The 26,652-nt window shown below is 48.9% G+C and overlaps 1 protein-coding gene across 6 annotated transcripts in view; it reads right to left on the bottom strand.

Annotated features, from left to right (window-relative positions):
* DEPTOR (DEP domain containing MTOR interacting protein) overlaps window positions 1-26,652 on the bottom strand; it is a 199,406-nt gene that overhangs the window by 19,311 nt on the left and 153,443 nt on the right. Inside the window, exons 10-11 of one of the 6 annotated variants that reach the window (XM_027561690.1) lie at window positions 3,449-3,516; window positions 2,900-3,335 (exon numbers count right to left, since the gene is read on the bottom strand). The exons of 4 other annotated variants lie outside the window; for them this stretch is intronic. In XM_027561690.1, the coding sequence (XP_027417491.1) occupies window positions 3,299-3,335; window positions 3,449-3,516 (105 nt within the window). In that variant the 3' untranslated portion in view covers window positions 2,900-3,298. Of the gene's footprint in view, window positions 1-2,899; window positions 3,336-3,448; window positions 3,517-15,622; window positions 17,678-26,652 lie in introns of those variants that run through there. One more of the 6 variants, XM_027561689.1, reaches the window with a different exon arrangement.

The raw sequence follows: 26,652 nt of genomic DNA, 5'->3' as shown, positions 1-26,652 counted from the left end.
CCATTACACAGTAACTGGAGTTCAAGCCATATAATTATAGAATGTTAATTGTAAAGTGTAAATAATTCTCACTCTAGAGCGTGGGCTGAGTCCCTACGAATTCAGCTGTTGTTTCATAATGTCTGAGGTACTGGAAGGTTCCTAAGCATGGAACCTATAACACCCAGCATTCAAGAGGTAGGCTCTCTTTGTTTGCTGAACACTGCAGCCTGGCTCTGGATACCTGCTCAGCTCAGTCACCAGGGGTCTGCACACGTTCTGCCCGGTCAACATCCTGCTCCTGCCGTATCAGTGAGTGTAGGCAGAATTGCTTCCTGTCGGGAGAAGAGAGCCTGGCTAGTTGTGTTAGAATAAAGCAAGGTTCTGTTCTGTTTTCCCTTTAAGCAGACACGTGGACACGATGACATTTCTTGTGTAACACTAGTAAAATAATCTCTGATTGGCTAAGATCAGAATTTACTCTTAACTGTTTCACTTCCAGTTGGATGTAAGTCAGTCTTTTTGAAGTTGATAATTGCAATCCATAGGAGAGTTTGAAATCTACTTATTAGATTGTGACTAGCATTTAAAAAATAGGATAGCACAGGATAAAATGCAAGAAAATTAAAAAAACAAACAAATAGATATCAGCATGCATCCCACATAGTGTGGGTCCATTAATTATTCAGGGTTCTCCGGAGCGACGGAGCCAGCAGGACACGCGTATAAGATAAATATCGGCGTGCATCCCACATAGTGTGGGTCCACTAATTATTCAGGGTTCTCCGGAGCGACGGAACCAGCAGGACACGTGTATAAGATAATTACAGAAAGGAATTAGCTCCCCTGATTAAGGAGGCTAGCAAGGCCAAAATCAGAGGGGTGAGTGCACAGGCTGGAGACCCAAGAAGAGTCGATGTTGTATTTTAAGTCCCAAAACTGTCTGATGACAGAGTTCCTTTTTGCTCAGGGAACGGTCAATCTTTTATTCTATTCAGACCTTTGACTGATTGGATGAGGCCCACCCATACGATGGAGGGCAATCTGCTTTACTCAAATTCACTGATTTAAATGTAAATAGCATCCCAAAACCCCTTTGTAGAAGCAGCCAGAATAATGCTTGACCAAACATCTGGGCACCGTTGAGACCCAGGCATGCCAACACTTAAAAGTAACCAACACAGAACATATTTGCAGGAGTCATTCACACTGCACACCAGATATTCTTAGGTCCTTCCCCAAGCGCATAGTGGAAATGCTGGGGGTAGGTGTGACCAAGGGATTTGGCCAAAGAACTGTGAGCAGAAGTGATGCATGCCAGGCTAAGTGGAAGTTTTAAGTGCCAGTGTGGGAGTCACCATGGTCTCTTTCCCTCTGCCATTCAGACGGTGGCCTATTTACAAAAAAGAAACAGACTCACAGACTTAGAAAACAAACTATGGTTACCAAAGGGGAAGGGTTGGTGGGGATCATATGGAGGGACAGACTGAGAGTTTGGGGCTGACGTGTGTATACTGCCATATTTAAGCGAGATAGCCAGGGCTTTCCTGATGGCTCAGTGGTAAAGAATCTGCCTGCCAATGCAGGAGACACAGGTTCGATCCCTGGTTGGGGAAGGTCCCACATGCCAAGAAGCAACTAAGCCCGAGCACCACTGCTCCTGAGCCCGCGCTCTGAGCCCACACGCGCTGGAGCCCAGGCTTCCCAACCAGACACCACTGCTCCTGAGCCTGTGCTCTGAGCCCACACGTGCTGGAGCCCAGGCTTCCCAACCAGACGAGACACTGCAATGAGATGCCCTCTCACACCCTAGAAAGGGGTCCCCGCCCGCGGGGATTAGAGAAAGGCCATGCTGCAGCAGAGACCCAGCACAGCCAAAAACAAATGAATAAATGAAATTATTTTTAAGTAGATAACCGACAAGGACCTACTGCAGAGCATAGGGAACTCTGCTCAGTATTCTGTAATAACCTAAATGGGAAAAGATTTTGAAAAAGAATAGAAAAAAGAGGTCATTTATCTGACTTCACAAGGGGAGCAAGGACTTAAACACAGGTTAGACTTTAAGCCAGCGCTACACCACACAACCCTCCTTCGGGGTTGACCTTGTGAAAGTGCTTTGAAAACTACAAAACCTCATAAGAACGTCAAGCAATGAAATCAGCACAAGAGCTACTCAAGGAAGTTGGTTAAAGGCCCAGGCTTTGTCAAACCTGGTTTCAGATGCCGGCTCTGCCACTTATGAGCTGTGCGACTTGGGAGACATTCTTTAATCTCTTTGAAGCTCTGTTTCCTTAGTTGTAATGAAGATATTATGCATATCCTATTTTCCTGATGAGTAAATGAGATAATAAATGCAAAGGTCTTAGCATGACGCCAGTCTCATAGTAAGTGCCGCTAAGTTATTTGGAGTGACTATAATTGCAAAGAATTTGGTTTGGAATAACAGCAACAAGAAAAGCCACTCCCGGGCTTGGACAGGGCCAGGGTTGAGTGCAGAGCAACTGCAGCACCTTTAAACTTTGGAGTCGGCTGACTCTTTCCTCTGGGGGAGAGGGCTGTCCTGCACACGGGAGAATGTTCAGGAAAGACACTGAAGTCTTGTCATATGGTGGCAGTATCAGGGTCCTTCTGTTGTTCAGTCCCCCAGGCACATCCGACTCTTCGTGACCCCAAGGACTGCAGCACGCCAGGCTTGCCTGTTCTTCACCATTTCATGGAGCTTGCTCAGACTCGTGTCCACTGGGTCGGTGACGACATCCAGCCATCTCATCTTCTGTCGTCCCTTCTTCTCCTGCCTCAATCCTTCCCAGCATCAGGTCTTTGCTCAGACTCGTGTCCACTGGGTCGGTGATGCCATCCAGCCATCTCATCTTCTGTCGTCCACTTCTTCTCCTGCCCTCAATCCTTCCCAGCATCAGGTCTTTTCTAAGGAGTCAGTTCTTTGCATCAGGTGGACAAAGTAATGGAGCTTCAGCTTCAGCAGCAGCTGAATAATCAGGGTTCTAACCCTTGGCATTACTGGCATTTGAGGACGGATGGTTCTGTATTATGGAAGCTGTTCTGTGCACCGTAGGGTGTATTTTACTTCATTTTACTGTGTTGCCCAGCTTGTGGGATCTTAGTTCGCTGACAGGGATTGAACCAAGCCCTCAGCAGGGTAAGTACAGAGTCCTAATTCTGGACTGCTAAGGAATTCCTCACGGTAGGATGCTTAGCAGCATCCAGGGCTGCTACCCCTAAGATGCTCCAAATATGTTTCTAGACATTTCCAAATGTCCCCCAGGGGCAAAATCAACCCCCATTGAGAACCAACGTCCTAGTAACTGTATTTAGGGTTTTTCAATGAATTCTTCCTATTAAAAAACACAAACATGAAAGAAGGTTAACCACTTTGAGAGAACAGACTCTGAGCTTCCCTAGTCTTGTATCTTATTGATGTTACCTACTTAACATCTGTGTGACCTACTGGGATAAATGCTCCACAAGGTCACTGTGTCTGTCTGATGTCCTGCGTGTCTCCAGGGTACACATCGCCTGGAACATAATAGACACACAAGAAAAGTGTCACTGAATCAACAAATGAAAGGAACTTTTTTCCCTGTGTCCTTATCCAATAACTAACAGGCACAAGGTTCCTGCAGGATCAATAGGGCAGACGAGGCTTATGGAAAGTGTCTCTTTTTTTTCCATCTTTGCCCCAACTCTAAAATAAAAAGATTCCCTGAAGAGAATCTATTCTTAGCAAACCATGAAGGCTGAAACTGGGCTTTGCAGGTAGCTCAGTGGTAAAGAATCCTCCTGCCACTGCAGGAGACGTGGGTTTGATCCCCGGGTGGGGAAGATCCCCTGGAGGAGGAAATGGCAACCCACTCTAGTATCCTTGCCTGGAGAATCCCATGGACAGAGGAGCCTGGCGGGCTGCAGTCCATGGGGTCGCAGAGAGTCGGACACGACTTAGGACTAAACAACACGGTCTTCACCAGAGCGTCAGTCCTCGGGTAGGGGCATGGAGAAGACTAAGTGGGGCCCCAGGGTTTAGGCTCAGCCGCAGGCATCAACAAATCATCATGAGGGAACGCATCACATCAAGCTGATGGAAAAGCAAGACCCAGGGACTCCCCTGGGGGCCCAGCGGCTAAGACTCCTCACTGTCAGTGCTAGGCCGGGTGCCATCCCGGGCTCAGGGAACTGGGTCCTCTACGCTGCGACTGAAGCTCCCACATGCCACAACCAAAAAGATCGCCCATGCCGCAACTAAGGCACAGCCGAACAAGTAACTGTTTTATTTTTTAAAAAAGGAAAGAAAAGCAAGATGCAGAGTAGCTTCAGAACTCCCCGGGGAAGGTGAGGACTGGTCCGAGGCCGTGTAGACGGGCAGAAAGAGGACCGACGCTGGTCCCTCCCGCGGTCTGAGGCCGCGGCTGCTCCCCAGGACCACAGCGGCTGGGTGGCGTTGTTCTGTGTTCCTGGCCCCTCTGCCCTTGTTATTTCCCACACGCAGGGGCTGAGTGACCCTGAGAGAAGGGCGCACCCTCCCCTGTGCTCCAGGACCACGTGTTCCGCCTCACGCCCTCGTGACTGCCTGGGTACGCAGGAGTATCAACGGCCATTCTTTCTCACGCCAGCTTCCTCTTGGGTGCCACACAAGAACCGCAGGCTTTTCTCACCATTCTGGCAATCATGAAGAACATTTCTCGTGTGTGCGGGGTCTTAGCAGTGGAGCGGGTTCCTGCGATGCTCGCTGGCACCCCTCAAAGCCCCACCCTGGCCTTCCTGCACCCCGCAGCTGGAGCCCATCTGCGTCCGTGGCTCCCCATGTGAGTCTATGGCTTTGCTGCCGAGGTGACCCTCGTTTCTACGCCCCTTGCCCAGAAGCTCTGAAGCTCCTGATTGTCGCCGCCTACATTCCTCCCTGCGTGCTTTGTCCTTGGACAAAACACCACTCTTCTTTCCCCCTATTCTGAAGATGATCTCTGTAGGGTTTCCCATCAGCCAACAGTAGGGAAAAAATTGTCTTGATAACCCAACAGAAAATGGGCAAAGGCTTGAACGTTCTCAAAGGAGACTATCCAAATGGTCAAGAAACAGGAAAATGGGCTCAGCTTCACTGGCCTCCGGACTTCTGTGGTCGCTCAGCTGGTGAAGAATCTGCCTGCAATGTGGGAGACCCGGGTTTGATCCCTGGGTTGGGAAGATCCCTGGAGAAGGGAAAGGCTACCCACTCCAGTATTCTGGCCTGGAGAATTCTGTGGGCTGTATAGTCCATGGGGTTGCAGAGACTTGGACATGACTGAGTGACTTTCCCTTTCACTGGCCTCGAGAAAAACACAAATTAAAACCACAGTATACTCACCGTCACCGTGGCTCAGGGTGGAAGACACCAAGAGTCGGTCTTGATGTTCGAGGTCTGCGACTGGCAACAGAACTCAGTGCAGGCGCTCGGGAGCCGCTCGGCGTTACCTCCTAACTAAGAGTTAAATTCCCCACAGCGATGAGCGCTGCCTACTCGTTCAGTCGTGTCCACTCTGACCCCGTGGACTAGCCTGCCAAGCTCCTCTGCCCATGGAATTTTCCAGGCAAGAATACTGGAGTGGGGTGCCATTTCCTTCTCCAGGGGATCTTCCCAACCCACGGATCGAACCTGCATCTCTTGTGTCTCCTACGTTGACAGGTGAAATCCTTTACCACTAGCACCAGTTGGGAAGCCCCATGAGCACTCATGCCCACTCAAAGAATTTGCAGTGCTGTTCATAACTGCCTCGAACTGGCACTACCCAGATGTTCATCAACCACAGCGTAGAAAAATATATGGCATTATATTCTCACAGTGGAATACTACATAGCCCTAGGAACGAAGCAAGTATGACCTCATGCACCGATGAATTAATGAATCTCACAAAACGTTGAGCGAGAGAACCTTGACACAGAAAGAGAACAGGTTATATGGCACCCTGTCAGTAAAGCCCTGTAACAGACACATCCACGCTATCAGAACAGACAGCAGGGCCTCCCTGGTGGTCCAGTGGGGGTGAGGGCTGCTGCGGAGGACAAGCGAAGATCCCGAGTGCTGCGGGGCCACCGAGGCTGCCCACCGCACACTGAGCCCGCGCGCCCAGAGCCCGAGCGCCTCGGCGAGGGCAGCCACGCCCCACTACGAGGGGGTGAAGCCGCAAGGAGCTGCACAGACCCGAGCAGCCGCAAGTCTGTAAATAATCAACTGTTGTTTAAAAAGCCGTGCTGACTCTTAGTGATGGGAGGAGAGCATGTGGGATTTTGTTTATATATATATCAGATCAGATCACTCGCTCAGTCGTGTCCGACTCTTTGCGACCCCATGAGTCGCAGCACGCCACACCTCCCTGTCCATCACCAACTCCCGGAGTTCACCCAGACTCAAGTCCATTGAGTCAGTGATGCCATCCAGCCATCTCATCCTTTGTCATCCCCTTCTCCTTTTGCCCCCAATCCCTCCCAGCATCAGAATCTTTTCCAATGAGTCAACTCTTCGCATGAGGTGGCCAAAGTCCTGGAGTTTCAGCTTTAGCATCATTCCTTCCAAAGAAATCCCAGGGCTGATCTCCTTCAGCATGGACTGGTTGGATCTCCTTGCAGTCCAAGGGACTCTCAAGAGTCTTCTCCAACACCACAGTTCAAAAGCATCAATTCTTCGGCGCTCAGCTTTCTTCACAGTCCAACTCTCACATCTGTCCATGACCACTGGAAAAACCATAGCCTTGACTAGACAGACCTTTGTTGGCAAAGAAATGCCTCTGCTTTTGAATATGCTATCTAGGTTGGTCATAACTTTCCTTCCAAGGAGTAAGCGTCTTTTAATTTCATGGCTGCAGTCACCATCTGCAGTGATTTTGGAGCCCAGAAAAATAAAGTCTGACACTGTTTCCACTGTTTCCCCATCTATTTCCCATGAAGTGATGGGACCAGATGCCATGATCTTAGTTTTCTGAATGTTGAGCTTTAAGCCAACTTTTTCACTCTCCTCTTTCATCAAGAGGCTTTTGAGTTCCTCTTCACTTTCTGCCATAAGGGTGGTGTCATCTGCATATCTGAGGTTATTGATATTTCTCCCTGCAATCTTGATTCTAGCTTGTGTTTCTTCCAGTCCAGCGTTTCTCATGATGTACTCTGCATAGAAGTTAAATAAACAGGGTGACAATATACAGCCTTGACGAACTCCTTTTCCTATTTGGAACCAGTCTGTTGTTCCATGTCCAGTTCTAACTGTTGCTTCCTGACCTGCATACAGATTTCTCAAGAGGCAGATCAGGTGGTCTGGTATTCCCATCTCTTTCAGAATTGTCCACAGTTTATTGTGATCCACACAGTCAAAGGCTTTGGCATAGTCAATAAAGAGAAATAGATGCCTTTCTGGAACCCTCTTGCTTTTTCCATGATCCAGCGGATGTTGACAATTTGATCTCTGGTTCCTCTGCCTTTTCTAAAACCAGCTTGAACATCAGGAAGTTCACGATTCACATACTGCTGAAGCCTGGCTTGGAGAATTTTGATCATTACTTTACTAGCGTGTGAGATGAGTGCAATTGTGCGGTAGTTTGAGCATTCTTTGGCATTGCCTTTCTTTGGGATTGGAATGAAAACTGACCTTTTCCAGTCCTGTGGCCACTGCTGAGTTTTCCAGATTTGCTGGCATATTGAGTTCAGCACTTTCACAGCATCATCTTTCAGGATTTGGAATAGCTCAACTGGAATTCCATCACCTCCACTAGCTTTGTTCGTAGTGATGCTTTCTAAGGCCCACTTGACTTCACATTCCAGGATGTCTGGCTCTAGGTCAGTGATCACACCATCGTGGTTATCTGGGTCGTGAAGATCTTTTTTGTACAGTTCTTCTGTGTATTCTTGCCACCTTTTCTTAGTATCTTCTGCTTCTGTTAGGTCCATACCATTTCTGCCCTTTATCGAGCCCATCTTTGCATGAAATGTTCCTTTGGTATCTCTGATTTTCTTGAAGAGATCCCTAGTCTTTCCCATTCTGTTGTTTTCCTCTATTTCTTTGCATTGATTGCTGAAGAAGGCTTTCTTATCCCTTCTTGCTATTCTTTGGAACTCTGCCTTCAGATGTTTATATCTTTCCTTTTTTCCTTTGCTTTTTGCTTCTCTTCTTTTCACAGCTATTTGTAAGGCCTCCCCAGACAGCCATTTTGCTTTTTTGCATTTCTTTTCCATGGGGATGGTCTTGATCCCTGTCTCCTGTACAAAGTCATGAACCTCATTCCATAGTTCATCAGGCACTCTATCAGATCTAGGCCCTTAAATCTATTTCTCACTTCCACTGTATAATCATAAGGGATTTGATTTAGGTCATACCTGAATGGCCTAGTGGTTTTCCCTACTTTCTTCAATTTAAGCCTGAATTTGGCAATAAGGAGTTCATGGTCTGAGCCACAGTCAGCTCCTGGTCTTGTTTTTGTTGACTGTATAGCGCTTCTCCATCTTTGGCTGCAAAGAATATAATCAATCTGATTTCAGTGTTGACCATCTGGTGATGTCCATGTATAGAGTCTTCTCTTGTGTTGTTGGAAGAGGGTGTTTGCTATGACCAGCGCATTTTCTTGGCAAAACTCTATTAGTCTTTGCCTACTTCATTCCGTATTCCAAGGCCAAATTTGCCTGTTACTCCAGGTGTTTCTTGACTTCCTACTTTTGCATTCCAGTCCCCTATAATGAAAAGGACATCTTTTTGGGGTGTTAGTTCTAAAAGGTCTTGTAAGTCTTCATAGAACCGTTCAACTTCAGCTTCTTCAGTGTTACTGGTTGGGGCATAGACTTGGATTACTGTGATATTGAATGGTTTGCCTTGGAAACGAACAGAGATCATTCTGTCATTTTTGAGATTGCATCCAAGTACTGCATTTCGGACTCTTTTGTTGACCATGATGGCCACTCCGTTTCTTCTGAGGGATTCCTGCCCGCAGTAGTAGATATAATGGTCATCTGAGTTAAATTCACCCATTCCAGTCCATTTCAGTTCGCTGATTCCTAGAATGTAGACATTCACTCTTGCCATCTCTTGTTTGACCACTTCCAATTTGCCTTGACTCATGGACCTGACATTCCAGGTTCCTATGCAATATTGCTCTTTACAGCATCGGACTTTGCTTCTATCACCAGTCATATCCACAGCTGGGTATTCTTTTTGCTTTGGCTCCATCCCTTCATTCTTTCTGGAGTTATTTCTCCACTGATCTCCAGTAGCATATTGGGCACCTACTGACCTGGGGAGTTCCTCTTTCAGTATCCTTTCATTTTGCCTTTTCATACTGTTCATGGGGTTCTCAAGGCAAGAATACTGAAGTGGTTTGCCCTTCCCTTCTCCAGTGGACCACATTCTGTCAAATCTCTCCACCATGACCCACCCGTCTTAGGTTGCCCCATCAGCATGGCTTAGTTTCATTGAGTTAGACAAGGCTGTGGTCCTAGTGTGATTAGATTGACTAGTTTTCTGTGAGTATGGTTTCAGTGTGTTTGCCCTCTGATGCCCTCTTGCAACACCTACCGTCTTACTTGGGTTTCTCTTACCTTGGGCGTGGGGTATCTCTTCACGGCTGCTCCAGCAAAGTGCAGCCATTGCTCCTTACCTTGGACGAGGGGTATCTCCTCACCGCCGCCATCTATATATATATGTGTGTGTGTACACACACACACACACACATATATATATATATATACACACACACACACACATTCTTTTTTATGTTCTTTTCCATTTTGGTTTATCCCAAGTTATTGAATATAGTTCCCTGTGCTATGCAGTAGAACATTTTTGTCCACCCTGGCTGGATATTTGTTGGTTTGGGTGCTGGTCATCCAGGTATGGGGCTTCCCAGGTGGCGCAAGTGGTAAAGAATCCACCTGCAATGCAGGAGACACAAGAGACACAGGTTCGATCCCTGCCTGAGGAAGATCCCCTGGAGAAGGAAATGGCAACCCACTCCAGTATTCTTGCCTGGAAAACTCCATGGACAGAAGAGCCTGGCGGGCTACAGTCCATGGGTCTGCAAAGAGTCAGACACAACTGAGCACACACGCACGAGCTTCCACGAGCCACAGGTATGATCGTTTTGTAAAAATTCATTGAATTATACAGTTAGGGTCAATGCACTGTCTGTATCTGTACTCTACCTTACCAGGAGTCAGGTTATCTGGAAGCAAATTCCACGATGGAGGCTTATATGCAACAAGTTTATTGGGGAAGCTCCCAGAACAACACCTATGAGAATCGAGCTGACTTAGCAGAGAGCGCAGGCGACTGGAGCCGTCCTTGCAGAGGCCACGGGGAGCTCTGAGGTGACCGGCAGACAGTCCTTCAGAGACATCCGGCGGCGCTGGGGAAGCAGGCCTCATACACTCAACCACATACTCCCTTTCGACCAGAGTCTCTTCAAGTCTCTGAATTTTCTCTTCAGTAGCTTAGTCTTTCCTTTAAAGCTCCTCTCTCTCTTTCCCTTTTAGATTGTTTTCTTTGGTGAGAGCATTTAACTTCTGCTGTCTTAGCAAATTTCAAGTATACAACGCAGTATTACCAAGTGCATTCACCAGGCTGGGACTCTTTTCTACTCTCCGTTTCTGTATAGTCAACTTTCTTTTCTTTTAGATTCCACATATAAGTGACAACATGCAGTATTCGTCTCTGGCCTCTAGCACCGAGCATCATGCCCTCCAGGTTCAGCTGTTTGTCACAAATGGTAGGATCGCCTCCTCTTCCAAGGTCGAATGATGCTCCATCGTCACGTCCATCCATCACATCGTTTGATCCGTTTACCTCGTGGTAGGCACTGAGGCTCCTTCCATACCCTGACTGTTGTGAATAATACCGGGCAGTGCCTGGTAGCAGAGGGCTCGGACCAGAAAGGGACCAGCTGAGAGTTCCCGGCCACCAGCCCCCCAGCGGCTCAGTCTGGAAGGCGTCCACAGCAACCTCTCCATGTTTGCATTAAAAACTGAAAAAGAAGTTGTCTTGAACCGTGAGCGAAGTGAGAGGAAACATTTGGGGGAAACACACAAATGAACAAAATGGGACGGCCAATATGTACACGGACCCCGGTCCGGCACCGCAGTGATCATTTCGGCCGTTTGGGGGCCCTGAACTCTGAACAAGGTCAGCTATGCGGTGTGTCAGGAGCTACTTCCCCGGGTGTCCATGCTTGCTTGTGTATTCACAAGCTGCTTAGTTCCAAGAATCTCCCGAGACTGGCCCAGATTCTTGAGCCCAGCAGGAGAGAAGGCCCTTATTAACAGCCGAGTGGATCTCCCGTTCAGAACGGGGGCTCCACCAAGGGCCCGCGCTTCCACCTTCCCGACCCCGGGGGCGATTCCGAGGGGCGGCACTTGGCGGCAATGTCCCGCTGCTCAGCCCCCGGCTGCGCAGGGAGCCCTCTGGTTACTTATCAGAGCTCAAGCCGAAGTCTTCTGGAAGGCGCAGAGGATCTGGGGTTGCAGAGCTCTCTCCAGTAGACACTATGCTGTCCAGGGTGACCAGGGCTCCGTTGCGAAGTCGTATTCCGTGGAGTCTCGCTCTCCACCCTGCGCCTTCTTTGGGGGGAAGCCCACAGTCACCAGGCAGCCCCCCAAACATTTATGCGTTCTTTTTTCTCCCAGGGAAGGGCTGACGGGAGGCAAAGAGACGTTGGCTGACTTTTAGGACCACGCGCTCCTCCGCCAAGTGGAGAAGATCAGCCCAGGGTGGCGGAGGATTCCAAGCTTTATCGTAAATCGTGGCGCTGGGACTTCCTTGGCGGTCCTCGACTTGAGACTCCACGCTCCCAATGCAGGGGGCATGGGAAAAGAAGGGAAGGAGAAAGAAAGGAAGGCACTTTCCAACAAGAGGACTGAAACGGGAGCCACTGGGGGCAGAACCTGGACCTGGGCCGGCTGGGAGGGAAGGGGAGTCTCTCCAGCAGCCTCTTTCTCGGTCCTTTCACAGGAGTCCTCACTTTGCTCCCGGTTTCCCCATTTCCCATTTAAACTCAAGGTGCCCAGCGACCTTATGCTTCTGCCAATGGTGTTTTCGGGGTAAGTTCACTTCATTTGAGTGGTTCTAGAGGCTTATAGGAACCCCAAGCCTTGGGGGCTTTCCAGGTCTCTAATGGACTATTATATACTAAACTCTAAAGGGATAGAATGTGAAACTGGATTGTCAAGGGTTTCCTGGGTCACAGAGTTCATAGTTTAACCCATTACCAGTTAGCTCTGGCATTCGGACAGCTTGTTTAATATAACATGCGTTTTGTCCAACAGCTGTTTTGTGTCCATACTCTCAGTGGACTTGACTGCAGGCAATCTATATGAGGTGCTGTCATAGTGGGTATATGTGGTTTTGTCCCCCAGAATGACTCTTCTCTTGGGGAAATGCTGCTTCAAACTGCTAGGACTATTGATTAATGGCGCTCCTGTGTCTGCAGCACAAGAAGGGCCTGATGGCCCAAGGCGAACTGGTGATAGCAGTGTATCTGTTTGCTCATGAAGGTTGGTCCAGGGCTGGTCAAGTGACACCTTGAAATTCTGGAGTAGGATATTTCATCCTGGAGCAGCTGGAAACATCTTTTTCTGTCTTGCAATCTGTAAGGTCTGACTCTTGACACCCCATGGACTGCTGCCTGGCGGGCTCCTCTGTCCGTGGGATTTCCCAGGCAAGAACACTGGAGTTGGTCACCATTTCCTTCTCCAGGGGATCTTACCCACCCAGGGGTCAAACTCGGGTCTCCTGCACTGCAGGCAGATTCTCTACCACTGAGCCTCCCGGGAAGCTGCTACTGCATATGCTTGTGCAAATAAAGGCCACAGAAAGTAGAGAAAAGTAACAGCTACGCAGAGAGAGAGACCCCAGCGGCCTTCGAGGCTCTTCCCTTGCACAGAGACGAGCAGACACCCAGTTCGCCTAAGGCAGCCTGGTTTACATCTGTTGCTCCAGTTTAGCCATTGATGTCTCCCTCTTTCCTTCTCGAAGGGTTCCAGGTGGGAGATAAATTACATAATCACTGCTCCCATTGCAGTGTGGTTAAATAAAGCAATAAAGTCTTTCCCCTCTTTAGTTAGTTCAAACTGCTTTTCTGTCATTTGCAACCAAAAACATCCTAGCTGACCTCCCACTCTTTTCTAAGTAATCAGGAAATCTAATTTCCTCAACTTAACCGGCTTGAACTCTTTGGCAGATACCTGATTCTCCACCTGGTCCTTGGCCTCCACCTGTTTTGTGGAATTGATACCTGGTTCTTCCAAGCTCCCCCAACCGCCTCATCTTGAACCTGCATGCCTTTACCCCGCACTTCGCCACAGGTCATCAGAGCCTGCAGATTGCGTCAGAAGGCTCTGGGACCAGGCTTAGAGAAGAGCCAGGGTAGGTTTGAGGGACCACTGGGTTCGTGAACGTCAACTGTTTTTCCCATGCATGTTTATTCTGCTCAAAGCTCAAAGTCCTGGAAGACAGTGTTGATTTAACCTGGATTTGGGGCCCATTCTTTCACTGGGAAGCTAGGGCACCCCAAGAGACATCTAATCGTAACCACACGGGATGAGGGAGAGGCTGTTCACCTCCAGAATACAGGCATTGTTAGCCAAAAGGGAGTGCCGGGAGGCCAAAAGCATATTCAACAATGTGTATATGATAAGGCCGTTGGGTAGTTTTGCCAGCTCTTAGTATGTCTATCCCAATGAGAACTGACTGAGCTCTTAAAATGCAGGTGTCTAGTACTCAGAAACACTGGAGATGAGGTGGTTGATCTTTCTGGAAAAACTATGAATTCCAGATCTGACTACCCTAAGTGATAACGGAGCCAGTCTTTATATGTTGTGCATTTCCTTCATTTTTCAAAATGTGTATTTATTTTTGGCTGCACTGGGCCTTAGTCGCAGTTTGTGGGATCTATTATGAGTTCCCCGATCAGGGATTGAACCCGGGCTCCCTGACTTGGGAGTGCGAGGTCTTAGCCACTGGACCGCCGCAAGTCCTCTATCTGTTGTGTTTCTGTAACCCGTGATCGTGACACGCGGCGTTGGCTGGCGTCCGCAGGGACTCTGGTGGGGCTCCTCTGTCCTCACTCTCTTGCCTCTCGTCCACCTCGCTCTCCTGTCCGTGAGGCGTCCCCTCGGCCAGCATCACACGAAGCTCAGTCTCCAGGTTGAGCCGTGCTCCTGACCCCATCTCTGCAGCACCCTGTCCCCCTAGGGCCTTGCCATGCACTATCCTCCGTGAGGCAGGTCCCTCCCTTCTGAACGGTCCGCACGACCACGTTAGCTTTGTCCTTCGGTTCTCTCTCCGCACCGTGCATGACTTAGTAAAGCCCTGGGCTAACACATCATTCAATCCGGGTTAAGCCCTGCGACCTTGTACTTTACCACTGACTCATGCGGAGGCACCTTGACTTGTCCGTCCCAAACTGATGTAGGAGGGAGTAAAGAAGAGCACCTGGAGTTCAGCACACCTGATTCACACCCAGTTCTGCCATTACTGTCGTTATGCAAACCTGGGGCTGAGCCTCCAGTAGCCTGACGCCCTGTAGTTGGGGCCCCCACCCCATGGGATCTAATGCCTGACGATCTGAGGTGGCTCTGATGTAATAGTAACAGATATAAAGTGCACAATACACGGGGCACAGGTCAATCATCCTGAAACCATCCCCACCCCCGGCCCATCCGTGGAAACACTGTCGCCCGCGAAGCCGGTCTCTGGGGCCAAGGAGTTGGGACCGCTGTGCTGCAGCTTCCCTACAATCCCACACACGGGTTTGCAGATGTGTTTCGTGTGTGAATATTTACTTTTGCCTTATTTGGTAATAAATTGCTTTCAAATAACTAACTTTGATAATACTTGTCTCCCTTCTTGTATTAGTATTAGAGTAAGATGATCTATGCTGCAATAACACATAAGTCCTCGAGTCTCAGTGGCTTAAACACTGAAGCCTGTTTTTTGCTCGAATGTGACACAGGACGCCCTCTGCCATGGATGACTCGGGGCCAGGCTCTCTGTGTCACGTGACCCCTCTACTGCAGCATCCTTCATTTCCAGCTCCATGAAGGGGGAGAAGGACCGCGTCACAGAATATTCTATAGGTAGCCTTGGAAGAGGCATCTGTAACTTCTTCCCATGTGGCTTTGGCCAGAACTGAGTCACACCATCCCTCGCTGGTGCAAGGCCAGCTGGATAATATAGACTTTCGATGTGCCCAGGAAGAGGAATCTGGTTTGGTGATCAAGCGTCTAGTTAGTCCACCACAGTCACACTTCCCTGCTGGTACGTGCGGAAGAGAGAGCCGTGTGAGGTTACTCTATTTTTATTATATGGTAACTAGAATGATATTACGGGGAAGGCAATGGCACCCCACTCCAGTACTCTTGCCAGGAAAATTCCACAGACGGAGGAGCCTGGAAGGCTGCAGTCCATGGGGTCGCTGGGGGTCGGACACGACTGAGCGACTTCACTTTCACTTTTTACTTTCGTGCATTGGAGAAGGAAAAGGCAACCCACTCCAGTGTTCTTGCCTGGAGAATCCCAGGGACAGGGGAGCCTGGTGGGCTGCCGTCTATGAGGTCGCACAGAGTCGGACACGACTGAAGTGACAGCAGTAGGAGCAGAATGATATTAAGCCAGACATATAATAAGCTCTTTATGTGAATTATCTCATTTAATTTGATTTTCACAACAACCTCATGAGGGTTATGAGGATTCATTTCATTTGCTGGCACGTTTCACATTCTGCAGGACAGCTGTCCGAGTGAGGGCGCTCAGGTAGCACCTAGTAACTCTTTACCATCTGCTTGGAAATGAAGCGTTTTGCTATGGAGTTGTATGATAGGGATGGGAGATTTACCAGAGTGAGTCTGCTCAAATCTTCAGTGATAAGACACAACAGTATGGGGTGAATATGAAGCGGACAATTACAGGCCATAAGGATGAGCCTCCTTGAATCCTGTGATTTGATTTAACGGGGGCTGATTCGCAAAGACACGGCCTTGGTTCTGTTTGTCATCCACGCGCACCCACAGCAGATATAGCCTCTCCCTGTGGCTTCTCCAGGGCGACTTCTCTGGCGTGGTTTTACCTCCACAGTCGTGTTGACGCTTCCCCCTCCCAGCCAGCATCCCAGAGATAGACTTCAGCACTCAGTAACTGCTGAAGAGCCTGCTGGAGGCTGATAAGGAGAAATAACAGATTTTAAGTCAAAATGGGGAAGGAAAAGAGAAAGAAAGTCAGTTGGTGTTGAGGAAACAAAAGGCAAGGAGGATCGAAAGGAAACAGCCTCGCCCTCCAGCTCGCAGTCAGCGCAGATTCTGTAAAAAGGAAGCTTCACATGAGCTCAGCCTGGACACTAAGCATGCAGAAACTCATCACCATGAAATGCACTGGGTGAGAAGCTGTGCAAGCACGCTTCGCCTTTTTTGCAGTAGAATTCTCTTGGGGGTGGCAGGGGTCAGGGGTGGGGGGAGACTCCCACTGGCACATGAGAGGAGTCTGTGTCCCTCCGGAGGGGCCTGGGCCCCCAGAGAACCCACGACTGTCCGGCCCCACCAGCCCGCCCGGCGCACCAATGCACGCTTTGTTTCTGGACTCGCTGCTTTTCATAGGAAGAGGCTGACATCACCCAAAGGCACCGCCACAGAGCTGATGCGAACAGAAGGCCTTCCTGGGGAGTGGGAAGAGGGCACCGCAGCCCCCTGGGTGAGCGTGGCTGGGGGGTGCTGCTGCTGCACAGCCTGGGGGCTGCAGTCGAGTAGCCCCCTAACAATCCCATGCGTGTGTTAAACAGCCACAGATACACGTCGCCATCGAGCTTTCTCCTCCTGGGCACCAACAGCCTTGCATTATTCACAGCCCTTTCTCTCCTAAGAAAAATCTATCAGAGTAACTTAGCTAGGATGTTGGGGGAGCCTTCCAGATTCAGATGACACGTTCTCATTTCTCAGTGAAAACTTCAACACGCTCTTTTTAAAAACTATTTATTTATTTATTCTTCAGGTCTTCGTTGCTCCTCGGGCTTTTTTCTGGCTGGGACGAGCAGTGGCTGGCTCCTCTCCAGCTGCCGGCCCGGCTTCCGTTCCGGGGGCTTCTCTTGCTGCCGAGCACAGGCTCAAGGGTGCTTGCGCTTCAGTAGTCATGGTGCTCGGACTTAGCTGCTCCAAGGCATGTGGGATCCTCCCAGACCAGGGACCAGACCTGCATCTCCTGCACTGGCAGGCGGATTCTTGAGCTCTGGATCACCAGGGAGGTCTGACACACTCGTCTTGGCTTCTAATTCACGTACAGAAAGCACAGTGGACCCAAGAATGAAGGATTTGTCTGGGATGAAAAGACAGCAGCAACACTCACAACCTGCATTAAGATGCAAATTTCACTCACACGTGTGTGTACGCGCACTTGTGCGTGAGTGCAAGTCTAGCTGTATCACCAAGCTCTGGCCTTGTGTTCTCATGATGGAGGCTGTCGGGGAGGTAGAGGATCAAACGGAAAGGTGGAGTTGATGACATACGTGAGATGCATTACAAAACGGTTACCTGGGACGACGTGCAGAGAGGAAATAAAGCAGTCACGTGCATAAAATGTGGGCACACAGTGGACATTCGATAGCCTTCGCTGTTGTCGTTGAGAGACTTCTCCTAGAAGCCTGGAGTTCTGGAGGTTTGCCTTCATTCCTTTTATGGTGGGTCTGTGACCTGAATACCCCTGTAAAAGAAGGAACTATATACATGTATACACAATGGGATCCTACACAGCCCTACAAAGGACTGGAGTTTTGCGATTTGCAGCAACATGAACGGACTTGGAAATGAGTCAGAGAAAGACAAATGCTGTGTGACATCACTTACGTGTGGCGTCCAAAGACCCAACAAACCAGCGAGATAACAAAAAAGAAGCCGACGCACAGCTACAGAGGCAAACTAGAGGTGACCAGTGGGGACAGGGAAGCAGGAAGGGACAGGATGGGGTGTGTGCGCGCTCAGTCGTGGCCACGCTTTGTGCCCCCATAGACTGCAGCCTGCCAGGCTCCTCTGCCCACGGGGTTCTCCAGACAAGAACACTGGAGTGGCTGCCATCTCCTCCTCCATGAAGACTGGGGTAGGGGTTTACAAAAGGAAGTTCCCTTTATCTCTCCCTGTCCTTGCTGTAAATTTACTTTCCCCAAGAAAGATGCCACATTGAAGGCCTCCTGTGCCCCAGTAGATGTCAGTCTGACCTTACGGGAGGACCGAGGGAAAACTGAGACACACACAAGCCTGCTTCCAGGGGCGAGGGGTGCTCCCCATGGGCCGTCTGAGAAACAGGAAGGAAAGAGGGGCAGCATCAAGACTTCGAAACCCGCCTCTGTCTCAGGACAGCACACTGTAAGTCTGAGATTTTTACAAACACATACTTCTATTTAACAAACATTAATTATTGGAAGGACTAATGTTGAAGCTGAAGCTCTGATACCTCGGCCACCTGATGCAAAGAGCCGACTCATTGAAAAAGACCCAGATGCTGGGAAAGATTGAAGGCGGGAGGAGAAGGGGACGACAGAGGATGAGATGGTTGCATGGCATCACCGACTCAATGGACATGAGTTTGAGCAAGCTCTGGGAGTTGGTGATGGACAAGGAAGCTTGGCGTGCTGCAGTCCATGGGGTCACAGAGTCAGACGTGAGTGAGCAACTGAACTGATAGTGAAACATGAGGGACCGGGGCAGGGCACAATCTTTAAAAGAATGACATAGCCATAGGATATGACAAAAGCTTGTTAGAACTAACGAGATCCAAGATGGAAGAAGATCTAGTTAGATGGAAAAGACCTAGAAGATCTACTTCCAGTAGACCTTGAGCCTCAATTATAAGCTCACTGTAACATGTTAGGTACTGAATGACACAGCCACCAGTCTGCAGCTAACCGAAAAGGCCAAAAGTGTGCGGTGGCCCCAAACCTGGAAATCCCCACCCCTTCCTAGAAATAGAATAATCCACCCATTCATCAGCCTATAAAAACTAACCATGCCACATCTAAGGCCTTTTTCCCTCGTGGCCCAGCTGGTAAAGAGTCCGCCAAATCCTCCTGCAATGCGGGAGACCTGGGTTGTATCCCTGGGTTGGGAAGATCCCCTGGAGGAGGGAAAGGCTACCCATGCCTGTATTCTGGTCTGGAGGATTCCGTGGACTGTATAGTCCCTGGGGTCGCAGAGTCGGACGCGACTGAGCGACTCTATGTGTTATATGTGACTTCCAGCGATGCCAGCAGGGCCCTGTGGGCCTGGTCAGGGAGGGCTTTCTGTCCTTCATTTCTTCTAGCAAGACTCCAACCTTCCCTGAGTTCCAAAGGGCAGAACAGTTGCTAATCAAGGGGGCAGCAGTCAGGAAACCACCCGAGACAAGATTACAGGGACAGGAGAAGCTGTATTAGGAGACCAGATGCCTGAGACCCTTCACACCCTCATCTTATCAGCAGCCCCACCCTTTGAAACTTTGCAGGAGAGAGAAGAAAGCAAGACTGCTGAGCCTCACCACACACCCTGCCTGTGTGTGTGCGTTGGCTCACGGTCCTGCCCTTTGCGACCCCATGGACTGCAGCCCCCCCAGGCTCCTGTGTCCATGGGATTCTCCAGGCAGGAAGACTGCAGTGGGCTGCCACGTCCTCCTCTGGGGGATCTTCCTGACCCAGGAATCGAACCGCGCCTCTCACGTCTGCTTTTGCAGACGGGTTCTTTACCACTTGCCTGGAAAATCCCATGGACGGAAGAGCCTGGTAGGCTACAGTCCATGGGGTCGCAAAGAGTCGGACACGACTGGGCGACTTTCTTTCTTTTCCTTACCACTAGCGCCCCCTTGGGAGCCCTGCCTGCCTGTACAGCCTCTCTATTCTCCGGGGAGGGGGCGGCGTTACCGTGTTCCCCCTTTGCCTGGCAAAGAAAAGAAGTCACTCTTTCTTTCTCCTCTGTGACTCTGTCTCAGTATCTCTGTCTGGCACTGGTGCACAAAAAGTCAAGATTTTGACAACACCAATAATTCGTGCCTCATAATAATCAGAGCGGTAGCACGATAAAAGTTTCAAAAACATCCTTGGCATTATGAAGACACTGATATAATACTTCAGGATGACAAACTACTTCTCACATTTTTTGTACTTTAAACTTTATGAGCTTTGCAGCAACTCCGAATTCTCAATATCATTGACCAAATAAACATCTGACAAAAATTAGGAAGTTTCAGAGTTTGGAGAAGATACTGATCAACATCTGTCACTTTTATATTTCAGAGGGGCAACTACTGTGGTTCAACCACCTTGAAAGGGAGTTAAACGTGACCTTGTAAAGTCAGCATTCACGTGTCCTCTGACTCTGCTAAGTGGATTTCTAAGAAAAATTCCTACACTTGTCCCCAGGAGATGGTACCAGACTGTTCACAGTAAACCTACTTACAACAACCACAACAGCAATGGAAACAACCCAAATACCCGCTGACAAGAAAACAGACAAACGGTAGTTTAGGAAGCCGTAAACAGTGAATTACAATTACACACAAAAATCTAGAAGAACTCTAGTAATATAATCCTGAACAAAAACAAGAAAGTCCCAGAAGTCTATATAAAGCTGGATGTTCTTTTAATACAGTTCATTTAAAAAACACAACACCCCAAACAATGATTAAGAACAAAAAGAACAGAGACCTCTCTGGTGTCAGTGGTTAAGCCTCCATGCTTCCATTCCAGGGGGCACAGGTTCAATCCCTGGCTGGGGAACTGAGATCAACATGACACATGGCACGCTCCCCCCAAAACATGAACAACGGCGGAAGTTCCCTGATGGTCCAGTGGGTAGGACTTAGCTCTCTCACTATTGCCTGGCCAAAAAAAAAAAAGAACAGGAGAACGGTAACAGTATTCACCACCGTGCTCACCTTGGGTTAGGGAAAGTGGGCACAGGATCAGGAAGGGACAGCGTGTAAACCTAAGGTTTTGTCAGTGTTCTGATTCTGGGGTTGGATGGTGGTTTGCGTATCTACCCCAGGATTGCATATCCCTGCCTCTCTACAGAGAGCAGCTTTCTAGAGACGGCCTAGACGTGACTCGTGAAGCTGAACGCAGGGTCCTGTCTGCTCTGTTCTGTACTCCTAGGGCGAATATAATGTTGAACGCAGGGTCCTGTCTGCTCTGTTCTGTACTCCTAGGGCGAATATAATGTTGTTTAGTCGCTAAGTCGTGTCCGACTCTTTTGCGACCCTGTGGACTGTAGCCCCCCAGGCTCCTCTGTCCATGGTATTTCCCAGGCAAGAACTCTGGAGTTGGTAGTGATTTCCTTCTCCAGGGGATTTTCCTGACCCAAGGATCGAACCCCCGTCTCTTATGTATCCTGCTTTGGTGGGTGGGTTCTTTACCACTGAGCCAACAGGAGAGCCTTATACATACTGTTCAGCAAAACACACGCCCTCAGGGAGGCTTTTTGAATGAACAAACCAGTGAATAAATGAATAAATGAGAGAGAAATGTTACGTTCTTTTGGTTACTATTGAATCCAGTCTGGATAACCACTCACCTCCTTACTTATACCCTGCATCCACTGAATTGTGGAACTGATTCCCTAATTAGTTGAAAATAAAAAAATAACTAACATTATTTCAAAATAGCAACCACATAGCATTTTTCCATATAGACTATTCCATCAGTTCAGTTCAGTCACTCAGTCGTGTCCGACTCTTTGTGACCCCATGAAGCGCAGCACGCCAGGCCTCCCTGTCCATCTCCAACTCCCGGAGTTCACCCAAACTCATGTCCATTGAGTTGGCGATGCCATCAACCATCTCATCCTCTGTCGTCCCCTTCTCCTCCTGCCCTCAATCTTTCCCAGCATCGGGGTCTTTTCAAATGAGTCAGCTCTTCGCAACACTCATCAATACATGTGTAGGGAGAAAATGATTTCAAATCAATACAGTAGAGAAAAAAACCTTTTTAATGCACTTTTTTTTCCAGGCAAAAGAGCTTCAGAAAACATCCGTCACTAAGCAGTTTTACAAATGGCACTTTTGGTTACATTAGAGAATTGGATACCAGCCCCACGTGTCCTCTCTGACAGACTAGTTGTAGATCAGCTTTACAATGCAACTCTTTCTTAGGATAAAAAATGGTTAATTTTTTCTAAAGAAAGGAAAAGCTGAAACCCTAAAGGCATTGTTTTAAAAATGTAACATTTATTTCATGCTATACTGTCTATTGTTATATTATAATTTTAATTATTTTGCTATAACTTTTAAGAAAGAGAAAATAAATTTCAACCTAATTTAAAAATAAACATATATATTAAGTACATATATTAATGCATTTTACAATACCATATAGTGACTTTGATTATAAACTTCCTTTTGGTGCACGGTAGATTTGTCCTCTTGGTATTGAACTGAGGAAAAACATATTATACCTGAAATTCTTCTTTGCATGAGTAAAACCATGGTCATGACACCAACAGACTCCAACCAATTTGCAAAACTGAAATCTTGGGTTATTCTGATCACGGATAATCAAAGTGAAACACGATTAGTATTCACCAGGAGAGAATACTTAACACTTTTCAAACAGATCTTGAAAGCAGATTATTTTCATGACATATGTGTAAAGAATGAGTACTTGGGAAAGTGAGACTCTGTTTTGGATTGAAAGCAGTGGTTTTTAACTATCAATTATTGCCGCCCCGATGCATTCACCCTTCTTAGGGTAGTGTGAATTTGGTCGTGTCTAATCTACTCAAACATGGGTCTCTTCAAGTTACCCACCATTTCTCAACCAGAAATTGATCAGTTTATATAATTATCTGACAGAGGTTAATAAGAGAACATCAGATAGCAGAACCAACCCAAAGGGCGGCTGCATTTTCTCTCCAGAGCAGAATCAGCCAACATGGCTTTCACACCAGCGCTGACAGCACCTTCTGTGCGCATGGCTGGGCGTAACATGGTCTCTGTCTCCATCACACACACAGACACCCGGAAAGCCAGACGCGTCTTCTCTGGGAGCAAACCACATCATTTCAGAGACTCCACGAGCGACCTCAACTCTCACACGCAGTTCCCCAAAACGCAGACACACACATACGTAGGAAATGAAAGTTCTTCAAAATACTGCTTCCTCCTAATTCAGGGTAATTCTTGGTGTTCCGTTTAGGAATGGAGTTTCTAAATTTTAAAGCAGTTCAACTGTCAAAATGCCATACAAAATATTTACTTTTTAATATGCTACGATTTAACAACTCAAGACCTAAGTACGTATCCTTCACTTTCACGGGTACACGGCCCAACCGCGTGTCACGAACAAGCCAAAGCCAAACGCCCGTCGTCCCCGCCCCGCCCTGCGCCGCAGGGCCACACTGAGGACTCGGGCCGGCAGGGAGGGAGGCGCTGGGCCCAGGCCGGCCCAACAAGACCGCTCCACGCCTCAGCGAAAGGCAAAGGGCAAGACGCGCGCTCCCGCGGCTCCACGCAGCACTGTGGTTTTGGGATTTCCTGACTCATTTTCACTGGGCGTGGGGCTCTGTTCACAACTGTTGCACTTCTACCCGGCGGGTGGTCAGTGATTGACATCTGGATTGCTGAAGTCTTGCAACAGCTAGGTAACTCCTTAGGCCTCCACTCAAAAAGTAGTATCTACTCTGGGTGGATTAAAACCAGCCAGACTCTTGGCAGCTCCTCCATCACAAGGGGCAGCCCGCTTGCAGACCTCTTGGCTCTGGGCTAGCTTTGTGACTTGCACTGGCCAAGAAAAGGCTACGAAGGTGACCTTTTGCGACTTTGAGCAGGTCCACAGAAAGGCTTGCAGTCTCTCTTCTTCCTCTCTTTGATCTCATGAGACCTAACGAGGAAGCCTGGGTCAGCTATGGGGAGAGACCCCGTGAGTCCAATGGAGGAGTCTCAGCCACAGCCCCAGGCCACAGCCAGACGGAGTCACAGAGCCAGCCCCCGTCAGCCAGTCCCGAGCATCAGCCTCTCTGAGCTCAGGTGCGCGTGTGAACTCAGCCAGAATATCAGGCTGTACTCGGTCACCTTAGCACAGCTCTGCTCAAAGGCCAACCACAGGCTCCCTAGAGAATGAGTAGTGTCAGAAGTTATGCTCCGGGTTGATTGCTCGGACAGCAGTGGAGAGCGGACCGCCTGCCCTGTGTCAGGAAATGTGCTAGGCGAGGGCAGCGCCGGGGAGCAGGACACAGCCCCGTCCTGCAGACACTTAGAACTCCGGGAGACAGACAGGGGTGGGAGCGTTTCTGAGGAGACGTCAGCAGTGCTGGGATCACACAGGCTGGTGTATAGGGGTCCCTGGGAATTCAGAGAAGGGCATCCATCCCAGAACCAGGCTGCTGGCAAAGATTTCTCAGAGGGAATATCTAAGACAATGCCTAAAGGGAGTTCATAAGACAGACTGTTCCAGGCAGAGACGGAGAAAGAATAATATTCCAGGGAGGAAAAACTGCATGTGCAAAAGCTGGAGAGAGCTCAACCTGGCCCTCTGGGTGAGGAGCATTCACAGGGTGAGGATGCAGCCTGGGCTGGGACCACAGTTCAGACGACGCTCTCCTGAAGCAGAACTCTCTGCTTTTGGGCTTTAAGCCAGGGTGGTGGGAGCCAAAAGCTTCCCTCCCTTCACCTTAGTATCCCTTCCTTCACCTGGGTCTTCATCTGAGCAAAGACATCAACGCCACCCTCTGAATCAAGGAAAACCCTTCTTTGCTGCTTAGACTGGCTGAAGGGACGCGGAGTTGTGCCAACCCCCGAACAGTCATCAGGTCGGGAGCGAAGGAGCAGCAGCCGGTGAGAGGATACCGTTCCCGGAGGCCCGCCTCCTCCTCGTGTCAGCCGCGAACACCCAGGCCCAGAGGGCTTTTAGGAGACCTTTAAAGGAAGCCTGATGGGTAACACCTCCTACATACTGTTAACAGCCTCGGGCCTTGATGAGCCGGTTTCCTCTGCTGTAACACGGAGATGAGGCTGCCGCTGACCGCCCAGATCAGCAGGAGAGACTGAGCGCAGCACGGGGGCAGAAGAAGGCGCCACAGACAGTCTCCAGCTGGGGAAGGGCTGTGGGTGGGGGACAGGGCGTCCGCACTAGACGGACCGTGTCTGAATCCAGGCTCTGTCACCCAGGAGTTCCCGCCACTGTGGGGACTTAGAGACCACTTCTAAACGTGCTCAGATTGAGCTTCCAAGTCCGAAACATGAGGGCGATGCTGCCTCCCTCTCAGGTCGTGATGAGGATGAAGAGCGACCACAGCACCTGGCACGTGGTGTAAACTCAGGGCACACGGAGATGCCAGGACTTCCCAAGGCAGGCTGACAGGACTCACGTTAGCATCCTGCATTACTTCAAAACCCTGCTCTCGGCCTAAGGCTACAGACGAGAAAAGCCGGGATACCAGAAACACAGACGTCTGACGTCTTCAGCACGGCGTGTCCACCCCACCCGTACCACCATATTATAACCCATCACTAAAAAAAGCCAAGGCACAACATTCATATTTTGTTACTACATGATAAGAAAGTAGCCTTGTCATTCAGAACGCGTTATATGAGAATAAAAGCAATTGAGCATTCCCTGACTCCCTAATTTGGCACTCTGAGAAACTTCCTCTACACACCAAGCTCCAAAATGCATTCTCTTTGAGACAAAAAAAAAAAAAGACACATGCATATATGTACAAGTGGGCTCAAAAGTTACAACACAAGAAGGTGCTTTTGGTGAAAAATAATCCCACCAAATAAGCAGCATGTCATGTTCTTAGAATGTGTCGCTAGAAAGCTAGTGAAAATTCAGGCCACTAAGGCAATTTAGTTTCAAGTTTATCACATAAGGGCCAAGTTCTAGAACACTTCACAAGGGACAGCTTCAGAGTGAAATCCTGACAGAGGCGTGATTTTGAATTGTATATGTACATACTAACTTGTCTGTTTTGACATTCAACATATTCAGAATTATTTCTAGAAAGCTGCTGTTGCTGATTGACAGAATGATCCAGGCTCAGAAAGAGAAAACAGAGCCCACATAGTTTAAGTAATTCTCTCTCTCTCTGCCCCACCCACGTCATCACAAAGTGTTTGCTTTTGACCACTGCCGTAATTGAAAACACACATTAAGTAAGAAGTTGATACTAAAGGCAGGAATTAAGAAAAAGTCAAAAAACGCCTTAGAACCTTCAAAACGCCCGTTAACAAGCACTATTCCTTTGGATGTTGCTTCAGTTTGAAATTCAGTGAACTCGAGATCCTCTGATAAACAGATCCATGCTCGTTTTGGTGAGAGTACAACTGTGAAGTCTAGAAAAACTACTGTATTGATTCCCACGAAGGCAAATTTAGCACGGTGCTGTTTCGGCGAGAGAAGCATCTCAACTTATTGTGAAGCAAGACCAAAAACAATGGACGAGAACCACAAACGGAAGTTGAGTAAGGCAACGCAACTACGTGGGGGAAAAAATTCTGTGTCCCAAACTTTTTCTGCACCGACAGACGTTGTCTTTTTCACTTTTTTCTTTTTTAAAGACACACTCCCTGGTTCTCCCACATTCAACAGGGAAGCAGTGCAGGAAACTCGGATGAGACGCGTACGTGCGCAGTGAAGACCCGCGGGCCCGCCGTGCGCAGTGAAGGCCCGCGGGCCCGCCGCGCGCAGTGAAGGCCCGCGGGCCCGACGCGCGCAGTGA

The sequence above is a fragment of the Bos indicus x Bos taurus genome, chromosome 14, assembly GCF_003369695.1.
Source record: "Bos indicus x Bos taurus breed Angus x Brahman F1 hybrid chromosome 14, Bos_hybrid_MaternalHap_v2.0, whole genome shotgun sequence".
In the NCBI taxonomy this organism is placed as follows: Eukaryota; Metazoa; Chordata; class Mammalia; order Artiodactyla; family Bovidae; genus Bos; species Bos indicus x Bos taurus.
This window is presented reverse-complemented; position numbering and strand designations above follow the sequence as displayed.